At 46.1% G+C, this 15115-nt stretch overlaps 1 protein-coding gene across 1 annotated transcript in view; it reads left to right on the top strand.

The window, feature by feature from the left end:
• Positions 1 to 15115, top strand: part of LOC119963790 — a 1053439-nt gene that overhangs the window by 666692 nt on the left and 371632 nt on the right. The window contains exons 95-97 of the mRNA XM_038793076.1: positions 836 to 968; positions 7833 to 7972; positions 8704 to 8836. Coding sequence (XP_038649004.1) covers positions 836 to 968; positions 7833 to 7972; positions 8704 to 8836 — 406 coding nt within the window. The remainder of the gene's footprint in view (positions 1 to 835; positions 969 to 7832; positions 7973 to 8703; positions 8837 to 15115) is intronic.

Below are 15115 nucleotides of genomic sequence, written 5' to 3'. Positions count from 1 at the left end.
CATCACGAGGAAAAGTTTCCGGATGGACTTGGATCATGGATCGGAGGATGTGGACCTCTACAGAATCAGCTGGGTTCCATCTGCAGGAGGGGAGAAAAAAGAGGTGATGAAATCCATACTTTCTGCTTCTGTGCAGCTCCAGCTGGTTTTTAAATTTGCCTTGCAACATGCGAGTGTGAAGCAAAACCGCTGTCAGCCAGATCTGTATATGGATGAAAATGTTCCTCCTTTCCAGCAACAATGTTTCATTGCATCCTTGAAACCTTTCCACACTTGCTAATGAGTTGCATTCTCTGTTGGTCGTGGGGGCATGATCACACTGAAAACAGCAGGTATTTTCCATTCCCAACAGGGACATGCAAAGTCACGGGCAGGACTGGAAAATTTGGAGATTGGCCAAAACTCAATTGGGTGGGATGAGCTCTTTAAACCATAACCTGCAAAAGCAAAAGCATATTCTTTCTGAATGGCATTACTGTACGAGAAGGTGATCAGGAAACTGTTTTCCGCACGGACCATATGCTCTTTAGTATTGAGATGTTAGGCTCAGTTGCCCACTCAAAGAAGAGCATTTGCGCAATGAACAAAACCGTCCAAATTAGTTTATTCCTTCAATTGAATTTTCTGCAGAAATACTCCACATGACCATGAGGGAATGCCACTGGGAAAGGTGGCTGCAGCCAAGGGTTGGTAAAGGATTTTAAGGTCATTGTGACCCCCTGAGTGATATCAAATTCAAACATCCCCATTTAATTAAGGGAATCAGTTTGCAGAAAACAAATTGGTTTCATGCTCTGAACGTATCTTGACCTTCGCTTTGTGCCTATTATTCCAGATGATTATAAATGGCAATGAGACAAGCCAGGTTTTAGATAACCTGGATCCTGACACCTTATATGATGTTTCCCTTACTGCCATCTACCCAGACAAGAAGGAAAGTGATGACATCTTAGGCTCCGAGCGTACATGTAAGTCTTTAGTATATAAACATCTCCATTAGTCTTTTCTACCCCCTTACCAATTATCTTCAAATATTGAAAAGAGGACAAAGTGACATGGAAAGCACATGCTGCATATTGTGATGTGCAGCGGATCACAATGTCTTTCAGGGTGGGGTGTGGGATTAGTATGTTCCCCTGGATTCTCTGCTTCTGCTGTAGCAAAGTGTATTTATTGGCTTCATTGGCTAGCCTGCTTGTGTCCAATATTCCTGGGCCATACAGCACCTTCAGCCAGATAAAACTATAAAACCACAGAATTTCCGACAGTGTAGAAGGTGGCTATTTGGCCTTGTGTGTCTGCATCAACCCTCTGAAACAGCAACCGAATTAGGCCCACTCCCCTACCCAATCCCTGAAACCCCACCTAACCGGCACATCTGGGACTATTTAGCCTGACCACTCCACCTAATGTGCACATCTTTGGACCGTGGAAGGAAATCAGAGCACCTAGAGGAAACCCACAAAGACACGGAGAGAACGTACAAGTGTCACACAGACAATCTACCGAGGCAGGAATTGAACCCAGTTCTCTGGCGCTGTGAGGCAGCAGTGATAACCCAACCCCTGATTAATTTGTGCCTCCCTCAACTTGCCTCCTCTTTTGTTGATGGACCCTCTTCCACAACTCATTATCTATTCCTCACAGAAAAATGATTGGCCTCACCCCATTTCCCCACTACCTGGGTGTAACTTGTCTATACAAAGGTAAATAACAATCATATTTGTATTTATCTAACATATTTTAACAGTCTGAAGTAACTTTACTGGATGACATCAGCAGATTGCTAATCATTTCAGTTAAACTAGTGATGTTTGTTTTTATTAAACTCGAAACAATTTTGCCCCATCCCGTTTTGCTGATGGTGAAAGGGGCAGCATGTGGCACAGTGGCTAGCACTGGGACTTCGGCACTGAGAAGACAGAGGGTGGTGATGGATGGAAAATTTTCAGACTGGAGGCCAGTTACCAGCGGTGGAGCACAGGGTTCAGTGCTGGGTCCTCTGCTATTTGTGATTTTTATCAATGACATTGATACGATGCAGAGCTGGGCCAAAAAATGGCAGATGGAGTTTAACCCTGATAAGTGCGAGGTGATTCATTTTGGTCGAAAAAATTTGAATGCGGATTACAGGGTCAACGGCAGGGTTCTGAAGAATGTGGAGGAACAGAGAGATCTTGTGGTTCATGTCCACAGATCTCTGAAGGTTGCCACCCAAGTTGATAGGGCTGTGAAGAAGTCTTATAGTGTGTTAGCGTTTATTAATAGGGGGCTTGAGTTTAAGAGCCGCGGGGTTTTGCTGCAACTATTCCTCACCCTGCTGAGACCACATTCGGAGCATTGTGTGCAGTTCTGGTCACTTCAATGCAGGAAGGATGTGGAAGCATTGGAAAGGGTGCAAAGGATATTTACCAGGATGCTGCCTGGATTGCAGGATCGGTCTGCTGACTAAATGTTGAGGGAGTTAGGTCTTTTCTCTTTGGACCAGAGGAGAATGAGAGGCAACATAATAGAGGTTGAGAAAATGATGAGGGGGTTAGATACAGTGGATGTTCAGAGACTATTACCTTGGGTGGATGTAGCTGTTACAAGGGGGCATAACTATAAGATTCAGGGTGGGAGATATAGGAGGGATGTCCGAGGTAGGTTCTTTACTAAGAGAGCGGTTAGGGTGTGGAATGGATTGCCTGCTGCGATAGTGGAGTCGGACACTTCAGGAACTTTCAATTAGTTGTTGGACAGGAACATGGAGCACACCAGAATCACATGGAGTGGGATAACATAATCTTGCGTTTGGACAATCCTCAGCACAACAACGAGGGCCTTCAACCCTGTGACAGACCTTCCCACTTTTTTAAATCACCTCCCATCTGCTTAAAACCTGTTGACTTTTTTTCTCCCTCTTCAGGTGTTGCCAGACCAGCTGGGCATTTTCAGCATTTTTTGTTTTTACATCACTTTTACCTTGTCTTTTGTGGGGGAAAAATGATTGGTTGAATTTTCATACCGTGCAACAGCAGCAATAAACCCTGTCAACCTTTCCCAAAGTTCAGTGGGACCCTCAACCTGGGATGATCGCACAGGCTGATTATGGGTGGGGATTTCAACATGCTTGTTGATCAAGGCCTGGACCGGTCATGTTCGAGAATGGGCAAGGTGCCAGCAATGGCAAAGGAGCTGATAGGGTTCATGGAGCAGATGGGGGCGGGGGTGGGTGGATCCGTGGAGATTTAGGCAGCCGAGAGCCAGGAAATTTTCTGTCTTCTCCCACTTTCACAAGGTGTATCCCGAATAGATTTTGTTGTTTTGGTCAGGGCACTGTTGGCGAGGGTGGTGGATACGGGCTATTTGGCAATTATGATCTTGGGCCATGCTCGGCACTGGGTGGACCTGCAGGTCAGTTTGGATAATAAGCAGCGTCCACACTGGAGAATGGATGTAGGGCTCTTGGCAGACGAAGTAGTCTGCGAGAGATTGAGGAGGTGCATGCTGAACTACCTGCAGGTGGACGATACGGGGGAGGTCTCAGCAGCGGTGGTCTAGGAAGCACTGAAGGCGGTGGTGAGAGGTCAGCTGATCTAGATCCAGACTCACAGGGCAGCACAGTAGCATGGTGGTTAGCATAATTGCTTCACAGCTCCAGGGTCCCAGGTTCGATTCCCGGCTGGGTCACTGTCTGTGTGGAGTCTGCACGTTCTCCCCGTGTCTGCGTGGGTTTCCTCCGGGTGCTCCAGTTTCTTCCCACAGTCCAAAGATGTGCGGGTTAGGTGGATTGGCCAGGCTAAATTGCCCTTAGTATCTAAAAAAATAAGTTTAGAGGGGGGTTGTTGGGTTTCGGGTATAGGGTGGATACATGGGCTTGAGTAGGGTGATCATTGCTCGGCACAACATTGAGGGCCGAAGGCCCTGTTCTGTGCTGTACTGTTCTATGTCTATGTCACAGGGACAGGACGGATAGGGCAGAAGCGCCCGACTGGTAAGAGAGAACCTACGAGTGGATAGGAAGTATGTGAAGGCTCCAGAGCCAGGGCTGTTGAGGGAATGCCGGAGGCTGCAGATGGAATTTAGTTTGTTAACTACAGGAAAGGCAGTGGAGCAGCTCAGGAAACTGAAGGGAACGTTGTAGGGATCCTCTCGCAAGGAGCGATCACAGTATGGTGGAATTTAAAATACAGATGGAGGGGGAGAAGGTGAAATCAAGCAAAGCAGATTCCAATGGGATGAGAGAAGAGCTAGCTAAGGTGGACTGGGAGCAAAGACTTTGTGGTGGAACAGCTGAGGAACAGTGGAGAACCTTCCAAGCGATTTTTCACTGTTTATACCAAAAAAAAGGTAGGACAGTAGAAAGAGGGAAAATCGACCATGGATATCTTAGGAAATAAGGAAGAGTATCAAATTGAAGGAAAAACATCCAAAGTGGCAAAGGTTAGTGGGAGAATCGAGGATTGGGAAATCTTTAAGGATAGAGGATTGGTTAATTAATAGAAAGCATAGAGTGGGGATTAATGGGTGCTTCTCTGGTTGGCAATCAGTAGCCAGTGGTTTCAGGGATCAGTGCTGGGCCCGCAATTGTTCACAATTTGCTTCAATGATTTGGAGTTGGGGACGAAGGGCAACATGTCCAAGTTTGCAGACAACACTAAGATGAGTGGTACAGCAAAAAGTGCAGAGGATACTGGAAGTCTGCAGAGGGATTTGAATGGGTTAATTGAATGGACTAGGGTCTGGCAGATGGAATACCATGTTGACAAATGTGAGGTTATCCACTTTGGTTGGAATCAGAGCAAACAGGATTATTAATTAAATGATAAAATATTAAAACATGCTGGTGGAGCAGGCTTGAGGGGCCATGGGGCCTACTCCTGCTTCTAGTTCTTATGTTCTTATCTCCTTATGTGCCTGTCAGGCAGGGAGGAAGTGGTCAAGCGAGGGAATCGTGGTTTACTAAAGTAGTTGAATCATTTGTCAAGAGGAAGAAGGAGGCTTATGTAAAGATGAGACGTGAAGGTTCAGTTCGGGTGCTCGAGAGTTACAAGTTAGATAGGAAGGATCTAAAGAGACAGCTACGAAGAGCCAGGAGGGGACATGAGAAATCTTTTGTTACTAGTGGTGTACCACAAAGAACTGTTTTGGGGCCACTGCTGTTTGTCATTTTTATAAATGGCCTGGAGGAGGGCGTAGAAGATGGGTGAGTAAATCTGCAGATGGCACTACAGTCGGTGGAATTATGGACAGTGTGGAAGGATGTTGCAAGTTACAGAGGGACATAGATAAGCTGCAGAGCTGGCTGAGAGATGGCAAATAGAGTTTAATGCAGAAAAGTGTGAGGTGATTCATTTTGGAAGGAAGAACAGGAAGACAGATTACATAGAACATAGAACATAGAACGATACAGCGCAGTACAGGCCCTTCGGCCCTCGATGTTGCACCGACATGGAAGAAATCTAAAGGCCATCTAACCTACACTATGCCCTTATCATCCATATGCTTATCCAATAAATTTTTAAATGCCCTCAATGTTGGCATGTTCACTACTGTTGCAGGTAGGGCATTCCACGGCCTCACCACTCTTTGCGTAAAAAACCCACCTCTGACCTCTGTCCTATATCTATTACCCCTCAATTTAAGGCTATGTCCCCTCGTGCTAGCCACCTCCATCCGCGGGAGAAGGCTCTCGCTGTCCACCCTATCTAACCCTCTGATCATTTTGTATGCCTCTATTAAGTCACCTCTTAACCTTCTTCTCTCTAACGAAAACAACCTCAAGTCCATCAGCCTTTCCTCATAAGATTTTCCCTCCATACCAGGCAACATCCTGGTAAATCTCCTCTGCACCCGTTCCAAAGCTTCCACGTCCTTCCTATAATGAGGCGACCAGAACTGTACGCAATACTCCAAATGCGGCCGTACTAGAGTTTTGTACAACTGCAACATGACCTCATGGCTCCGGAACTCAATCCCTCTACCAATAAAGGCCAACACACCATAGGCCTTCTTCACAACCCTATCAACCTGGGTGGCAACTTTCAGGGATCTATGTACATGGACACCGAGATCCCTCTGCTCATCCACACTACCAAGAATTTTACCATTAGCCAAATATTCCGCATTTCTGTTATTCTTTCCAAAGTGAATCACCTCACACTTCTCCACATTAAACTCCATTTGCCACCTCTCAGCCCAGCTCTGCAGCTTATCTATGTCCCTCTGTAACCTGCAACATCCTTCCGCACTGTCTACAACTCCACCGACTTTAGTGTCGTCTGCAAATTTACTCACCCATCCTTCTGCGCCCTCCTCTAGGTCATTTATAAAAATGACAAACAGCAACGGCCCCAGAACAGATCCTTGTGGTACGCCACTCGTAACTGAACTCCATTCTGAACATTTCCCATCAACTACCACTCTCTGTCTTCTTTCAACTAGCCAATTTCTGATCCACATCTCTAAATCACCCTCAATCCCCAGCCTCCGTATTTTCTGCAATAGACGACCGTGGGGAACCTTATCAAACGCTTTACTGAAATCCATATACACCACATCAACTGCTCTACCCTCGTCTACCTGTTCAGTCACCTTCTCAAAGAACTCGATAAGGTTTGTGAGGCATGACCTACCCTTCACAAAACCATGCTGACTGTCCCTAATCATATTATTCCTATCTAGATGATTATAAATCGTATCTTTTATAATCCTCTCCAAGACTTTACCCACCACAGACGTTAGGCTCACCGGCCTATAGTTACCGGGGTTATCTCTACTCCCCTTCTTGAACAAAGGGACCACATTTGCTATCCTCCAGTCCTCTGGCACTATTCCTGTAGCCAATGATGACCTAAAAATCAAAGCCAAAGGCTCAGCAATCTCTTCCCTGGCTTCCCAGAGAATCCTAGGATAAATCCCATCCGGCCCCGGGGACTTAGCCCAGATTACTGGGCTAATGGTGAGATTCTTGGGAGTGTGGATGAGCAGAGAGATGTCATTGTCCATGTACATAGATCGCTGAAAATTGCCACCCAGGTTGATAGGGTTGTTAAGAAGGCGGACGGTGTGTTAGCTTTTATTGGCAGAGAATTGAGTTTTGGAGCCATGAGGTCAAATTCCAGCTGTACAAAACTCTGGTGCGGCCACATTTGGAGTGTTGCGTGCAATTCTGGTCACTGCATTACAGGAAGAATATGGAAGCATTGGTAAGGGTGCAGCGAAGATTCATCAGGATGTTGTCTGTTCTGGAGGGAAGACCTAATGAGGGAAGGCAGAGGGACTTGAGGTTGTTCTCATTAGAGGGAACAATGTTCAGATGTGACTTAATTGAGGCAGACAAGATGATCAGAGGATTAGATACGGTGGACAGTGAGAGCCTTTTTCCTCGGGTGGTGATTTCTAGAACGAGGGGACATAGCTTTCCATTGAGGGGAGATAGATACAGGACAGATGTCAGAGGTAGGTTCTTTACTCAGAGAGTAGTAAGGCCGTGGAATGCCCTGCCTGCAACAGTAGTGGACTCGCCAATATTAAGGGCATTTAAATGGTCATTGGATAAACATATGGATGATAAGGGAATAGCGTAGATGGGCTTGACAGTGGTTTCACAGGTCGGCGCAACATGGATGGCCGAAGGGCCTGTACTGTTCTATGTTCTATGTTCTGAAGTGAGTCAGGACATTTTACTGCATTAAAGGCACTGTTATCAATGCAAGTTGTTTGTGATCAGTGCCAGTATCTCAAATCTTTGCTCAGATATCCTCCCTTTCCTAACCATTTCTACTCTGTCAGATTCTGTTACCTTTCTGCTACATGTGTACATTTAAGGTCTCATTCTTCTCCCACAGCGACTATCCCAGCACCATCAAACCTACGCTTCTCAGACATCACGAGGAAAAGTTTCCGGATGGACTGGGATCATGGATCGGAGGAGGCGGACCAGTACAGAATCAGCTGGGTTCCATCTGCAGGAGGGGACAAAAAAGAGGTGATGAAATCCATACTTTCTGCTTCTTTGTAGCTTCAGCTGATTTTTAAATTTGCCTTGCAACATGCGAGTGTGAAGCAAAACCGCTGTCAGCCAGATCTGTATGAAAATGTTCCTCCTTTCCAGCAACGATGTTTCATTGCATCCTTTCATTGAAACCTTTCCACACTTGCTAATGAGTTGCATTCTCTGTTGGCCGTGGTGGCATGATCACACTGAAAACAGCAGGTATTTTCCATTCCCAACAGGGACATGCAAAGTCACGGGCAGGACTGGGGAATTTGGAGATTGGCCAAAACTCAATTGGGTGGGATGAGATCTTTGAACCGTAACCTGCAGAAACATCAGCACATTCTTTCTGAATGGCATTACTGTACTAGAAGGTGATCAGAAAACTGCTTTCCGCACGGACCATATGCTCTTTAGTATTGAGATGTTCGGCTCAGTTGCCCACTCAAAGAAGAGCATTTGCGCAATGAACAAAACAGTCCAAATTAGTTTATTCCTTCAATTGAATTTTCTGCAGAAATACTCCACATGACCACGAGGGAATGCCACTGGGAAAGGTGGCTGCAGCCAAGGGTTGGTAAAGGATTTTGACGTCATTGCGGCCCCCTGAGTGATATCAAATTCAAACATCCCCATTTAATTAAGGGAATCAGTTTGCAGAAAACAAATTGTTTTCATGCACTGAACGTATCTTGACCTTCGCTTTATGCCTATTCTTACAGATGATTTTCAATGGCAATGAGACAAGCCAGGTTTTAGATAACCTGGATCCTGACACCTTATATGATGTTTCCCTTACGGCCATCTACCCAGACAAGAAGGAAAGTGAAGACGTCTTAGGCTCCGAGCGTGCAGGTAAGCCTTTTGTATACAAAAATCTCCATTAGTCTTTTCTACCCCCTTACCAATTATCTTCAAATATTGAAAAGAGGACAAAGTGACATGGGAAGCACATGCTGCATATTGTGATGTGCAGCAGAGCACAATGTCCTTCAGGGTGGGGTGTTAGATTAGTATGTTCCCCTGGATTCTCTGCTTCTGCTGTAGCAAAGTGTATCTATTGGCTTCATTGGCCAGCCTGCTTGTGTCCAATATTCCTGGGCCATACAGCACCTTCAGCCAGATAAAACTATAAAACCATAGAATTCCGACAGTGTAGAAGGAGGCTATTTGGCCTTGTGTGTCTGCACCGACCCTCTGAAAGAGGAACCTAATTAGGCCCACTCCCCTGCCCAATCCCTGAAACCCCCCCTAACCAGCATATCTGGGACTATTTAGCATGACCAATCCACCTAATGTGCACATCTTTGGTCTGTGGGAGGAAATCGGAGGACCCAAGGAAACCCACAAAGACACGGAGAGAACGTACAAGCGCCACACGGACAATCTACCGAGGCAGGAATTGAACCCAGTTCTCTGGCGCTGTGAGGCAGCAGTGATAACCCAACCCCTGATTAATTTATGCCTCCTTCAACTTGCCTCCTCTTTTACTGATGGACCCATTTCCCTATACCCTTATCTATTCCTTATAGAAAAATGATTGGCCTCACCCCATTTCCCCACTACCTGGGCGTAACTTGTCTATACAAAGGGAAATAACAATCATATTTGTATTTATCTAACATAGTTTAACAGTCTCAAGTATCTTTACTGGATGACATCAGCAGATTGATAATCATTTCAGTTAAACTAGTGATGTTTGTTTTTAGAGAATTTGAAACAATATTGCCCCATCCCGTTTTGCTGAAGGTGAAAGGGGTGGCATGCGGCACAATGGCTAGCACTGGGACTGCGGCACTGAGAAGACAGAGGGTGGTGATGGATGGAAAATGTTCAGACTGGAGACCAGTTACCAGCGGTGTACCACAGGGTTCTGTGCTGGGTCCTCTGCTATTTGTGATTTTTATCAATGACATTGATACGATGCAGAGCTGGGCTGAAAACTGGCAGATGGAGTTTAAACCTGATAAGCGCGAGGTGATTCATTTTGGTGGAAAAGTGGCTGGTTTAGCTCACTAGGGGCTGGTTTAGCTCACTCGGCTAAATCCATAGCTTTTAATGCAGGCCAGCAGCACGTTTCACTGGAATGTGGCGACGAGGGGCTTTTCACATTAACTTCATTGAAGCCTACTTGTGACAATAAGCGATTTTCATTTCATTTCATTTCAGGGTCAACAGCAGGGTTCTGAACATAGACATAAAACAGTACAGCACAGAACTTCGGCCCTCGATGTTGTGCCGAGCAATGATCACCCTACTCAAACCCCTGTATCCACCCTATACCCGTAACCCAACAACCTTAACCTTATTTTTTTAGGACACTAAGGGCAACCTCGCCTGGCCAATCCACCTAACCTACACATCTTTGGACTGTGGGAGGAAACCAGAGCACCCGGACGAAACCCACCCAGTCATGGGGAGAACGTGCAGACTCCGCACAGACAATTACCCAGCCGGGAATTGAACTTGGCACCCTGGAGCTGTGAAGCATTTATGCTATCCACCATGCTACCGTACTGCCCACTGAGGAATGTGGAGGAACAGAGATCTTGGGATTCATGTCCACATATCTCTGAAGGTTGCTACTCATGTGGATAGAGCTGTGAAGAAGGCTTATAGTGTCTTAGTTTTTATTAACAGGGGGCTTGAGTTTAAGAGCCGCGGGGTTATGCTGCAACTATTCCTCACCCTGCTGAGACCACATTTGGAGCATTGTGTGCAGTTCTGGTCACCTCATTACAGGAAGGATGTGGAAGCATTGGAAAGGGTGCAAAGGAGATTTACCAGGATGCTGCCTGGATTGCAGGATAGGTCTAATGAGGAAAGGTTGAGGGGGTTTGAGCTTTTCTCTTTGCAGCGGAGGAGGGTGAGACGCGACATAATAGAGGTTGAGAAAATGATGAGGGGGTTAGATACAGTGGACCTTCAGAGACTATTCCCTTGGGTGGATGTAGCTGTTACAAGGGGGCATAACGATAAGATTCAGGGTGGGAGATATAGGAGGCATGTCCGAGGTAGGTTCTTTACTCAGAGAGCGGTTAGGGTGTGGAATGGCCTGCCTGCTGTGATAGTGGAGTCAGACACTTTAGGAACATTCAAGTAGTTATTGGATAGGAACATGGAGCACACCAGAATGACATGGAGTGGGATCGTTTAATCTTGCGTTTGGACAATGCTCGGCACAACATTGAGGGCCGAAGCCCCTGTTCTCTGCTGCACTGTTCTATGGTCCATGTTCCATGAGGAGCCGGGTTCGAATCCCAGCCCTGGGTCACTGTCCGTGTCAAGTTTGCACATTCTCCTCATGTCTGCGTGGGTTTCGCCCCAACAACCCAATGATTTGCACGTTAAGTGGATTGGCCACGCTAAATTCCCCCTTATTGAAAAAAAACAGTAACTGGGTGCACTATAATTTTTTTTACAAAGTAAGTAAGGTGACATGGAAAAGATAATTGGGCAGCACGGTAGCATTGTGGATAGCACAATCGCTTCACAGCTCCAGGGTCCCAGGTTCGATTCCGGCTTGGGTCACTGTCTGTGCGGAGTCTGCACATCCTCCCCGTGTGTGCGTGGGTTTCCTCCGGGTGCTCCGGTTTCCTCCCACAGTCTAAATTTGTGCGGGTTAGGTGGATTGGACATGATAAATTGCCCTTCGCGTCCAAAATTGCCCTTAATGTTGGGTAGGGTTACAGAGTTATGGGGATAGGGTGGAGGTGTTGACCTTGGGTAGGGGGTAGGGTGCTCTTTCCAAGAGCCGGTGCAGACTCGATGGGCCGAATGGCCTCCTTCTGCACTGTAAATTCGATGTAAAGTCTATATATAATCACCCGCAGTAAACCTGCCCGTATATTATGGAATGTTACCTTATTGACTCGCAATATTCCTCAAACTTCATTCTCCAGTGAAACACATATTTTTTGGATCTGTTTCTACTGTTAAGTTTAGTGACCCTTTGCAGTAACTTTCTTCAATCCCTTTACCCCGACATGTGAAGTCGCTCTACTTTATGTCAGTATCCAACATTTCAGCTTGCATCTCCTTTATTTAGCCTTGCTGCCTTGCTGGTCTCTCTGTCCTTGATCAGCAGCATTATTCCAATAGAGTTTGACAAACACCGCCTCAACTTTCAATGAGGTGCTTTATAGCATCCTGGACTCAACACCGTGTTCAGCAATTTTACATCATTATCCAGGCCCCATTTTGGTTCCTTTCCCTTTGCAAGTTTTGATTTTAACCCTTTTTTCTCTTGTTTCTGCTTTGAGACAGCAGCTGCTCATTATTCTGCGATTCACGCCTCCTCTGCCCACATCTTGTCCCATTCCCCACATGGACAACTCTTTTGTCATTTAATTTCTCCTGCCTTCCACCCTGTGACAGACCTTCCCACTTTTTAAAATCACCTCCCATCTGCTTTAAAGCTGTTGTCTTTTTTTCCTCCTCTTCAGGTGTTGCCAGACCAGCTGGGCATTTTCAGCGTTTTTTGTTTTTACATCACTTTTACCTTGTCTTTTGTGGGGGAAAAATGATTGGTTGAATTTTCATACCGTGCAACAGCAGCAATAAACCCTATCAACCTTTCCCAAAGTTCAGTGGGACCCTCAACCTGGGATGATCGCTCAGGCTGATTATGGGTGGGGAGTTCAACACGGTTATTGATCAAGGCCTGGACCGGTCATGTTCGAGAACGGGCAAGGTGCCAGCAATGGCAAAGGAGCTGAAAGGGATCATGGAGCATATTTTGGGGGAGGGGGTGGGTGGATCCGTGGAGATTTAGGCAGCCGATAGCCAGGGAATTTTCTTTCTTCTCCCACGTTCACAAGGTGTAATCCTGGATAGACTTCTTTGTTGTGGGCAGGGCCCTGTTGGTGAGGGTGGTGGATACGGGGTATTCGGCAATTACGATATTGGACCATGCTCCGTACTGGGTGGGCCTGCAGGTCACTATGGACAGTAAGCACCGCCCACAGTGGAGATTGGATGTGGGGCTGTTGGCGGACAAAGTGGTCTGCGAGAGATTGAGGAAGTGGACGCTGAACTACCTGCAGGTAAACGATACGGGGGAGGTCTCAGCAGCGGCGGTCTGGGAAGCGCTGGAGGCGGTGCTGAGAGGGGAGCTGATCTAGATCCAGACTTACAGGGACAGGACGGACAGCCATGATGTGGAGATGCCGGCATTGGACTGGGGTGAGCACTGTAACACGGACAGGGCAGAGAAGGACCGACTGGTAAGAGAGAGCCTACGAGTGGATAGGAAGTATGTGAAGGCTCCAGAGCCAGGGCTGTTGAGGGAACGCCGGAGGCTGCAGGCAAAATTTAGTTTGTTAACTACAGGAAAGGCAGTGGAGGAACTCAGGAAGGTGAAGGGAGCGGTGTACATGGGGAAAAGGCCAGTAGGTTGATTGCACAGCAGCTCAGACAAAGGGAGGCTGCGAGGGAATTATGGAAAGTGGTTGATGGGAATGGGAACTTAGTTCTGGACTTGGAGGGGGTGAGGAAGACCTTTGGGACTTTTATAGTCGTCCTTGATAAATATCAAACTAATCGGAAGGACTGAGTGGATGGTAAGGGTGGTGTAGCTCTGTTATTTAAGGATGACATCTGGGAAATAGTAAGGGATGACATCGATGCTATGGAGGACAAGGTTGAATCCATTTGGGTGGAAATTAGGAATAGTAAGGTGAAAAAGGCACTGATAGGAGTAGTCGAGAGGCCACCAAATAGTAACAATATGGTGGGGCAGGCAATAAACAAAGAAATAACTGATGCATGTAGAAATGGTACAGTCGTTATCATGGGGGATTTTAATCTACATGTTGATTAGTTTAACCAGGTCGGTCAAGGCAGCCTGGAGGAGGAGTTTATAGAATCTATCCTTGATGGTTTCCTAGAACAGTATGTAATACAACTTACAATGGAACAAGCAGTCCTATATCTGGTCCTGTATCATGAGACAGGATTGACTAATTATCTCATAGTTAGGGATCCTCTCGGAAGGAGCGATCACATTATGGTGCAATTTAAAATATAGATGGAGGGTGAGAAGGTGAAATGAAACAGTATTGTTTTGTGGTCAAACAAAACAGATTACAATGGGATGAGAGAAGAGCTAGCTAAGGTAGACTGGGAGCAAATACTTTGTGGTGGAACAGCTGAGGAACAGTGGAGAACCTTCCAAGTGATTTTTCACAGTTTATACCAACAAAAAGGAAGGACAGTAGAAAGAGGGAAAATCGACCATGGATATCTCAGGAAATAAGGAAGAGTATCAAATTGAAGGAAAAAGCATCCAAAGTGGCAAAGATTAGTGGGAGACTAGAGGATTTGGAAATCTTTAAGGGGCAACAGAAAGCTACTAAAAAAGCTATCAATAAGAGTAAGATAGATTGTGAGAGTGAACAGGTGCCGGAATGTGGCAACTAGGGGCTTTTCAGGTAAATATTTGTCCTGCAGAGGATGAGAAGGGTGATTTAATAATAGGAGTTGAGGAAATGGCTGAGGAACTGAACAGGTTTTTTGGGTCTGTCTTCACAGTGGAAGACACAACATGCCAGTGACTGATAGAAATGAGGCTATGACAGGTGAGGACCTTGAGATGACTGTTATCACAAAGGAGATAGTGGTGGGCAAGCTCATAGGGTAAAGGTAGACAAGTCTCCTGGCCCTGATGGAATGCATCCCAGAGTGCTAAAAGAGATGGCTAGGGAAAATACAAATGCACAATGATAATTTACCAAAATTCAGGAGACTCTGGGATGGTCCCGTCGGATTGTAAATTAGCAAACGTGACACCACTGTTTAAAAAAGGAGGTAGGCAGAGAGCGGGTAATTATAGGCCAGTTAGCTTAACTTCGGTAGTAGGGAAGATACTGGAATCTATCATCAAAGAAGAAATAGTGAGACGTCTGCATGGAAATTGTCCCATTGGGCAGACGAAGCATGGGTTCATAAAGGGCAAGGTCGTGCCTGACTAATGGAGTGGAATTTTGTGAGGACATTAGCAGAGCAGGAGATAATGGGGAGCTAATGGATGTGATATATCTGAATTTCCAGAAAACCTTTTGGCAAGATGCCACACAAAAGGTTGCTGCACAGGACAAAGATGCATGGCATTAAGGGTTAAGTAGTAGCATGGAT

This window comes from Scyliorhinus canicula, chromosome 3, assembly GCF_902713615.1.
Source record: "Scyliorhinus canicula chromosome 3, sScyCan1.1, whole genome shotgun sequence".
NCBI classification, from domain to species: Eukaryota; Metazoa; Chordata; class Chondrichthyes; order Carcharhiniformes; family Scyliorhinidae; genus Scyliorhinus; species Scyliorhinus canicula.
This window is presented reverse-complemented; position numbering and strand designations above follow the sequence as displayed.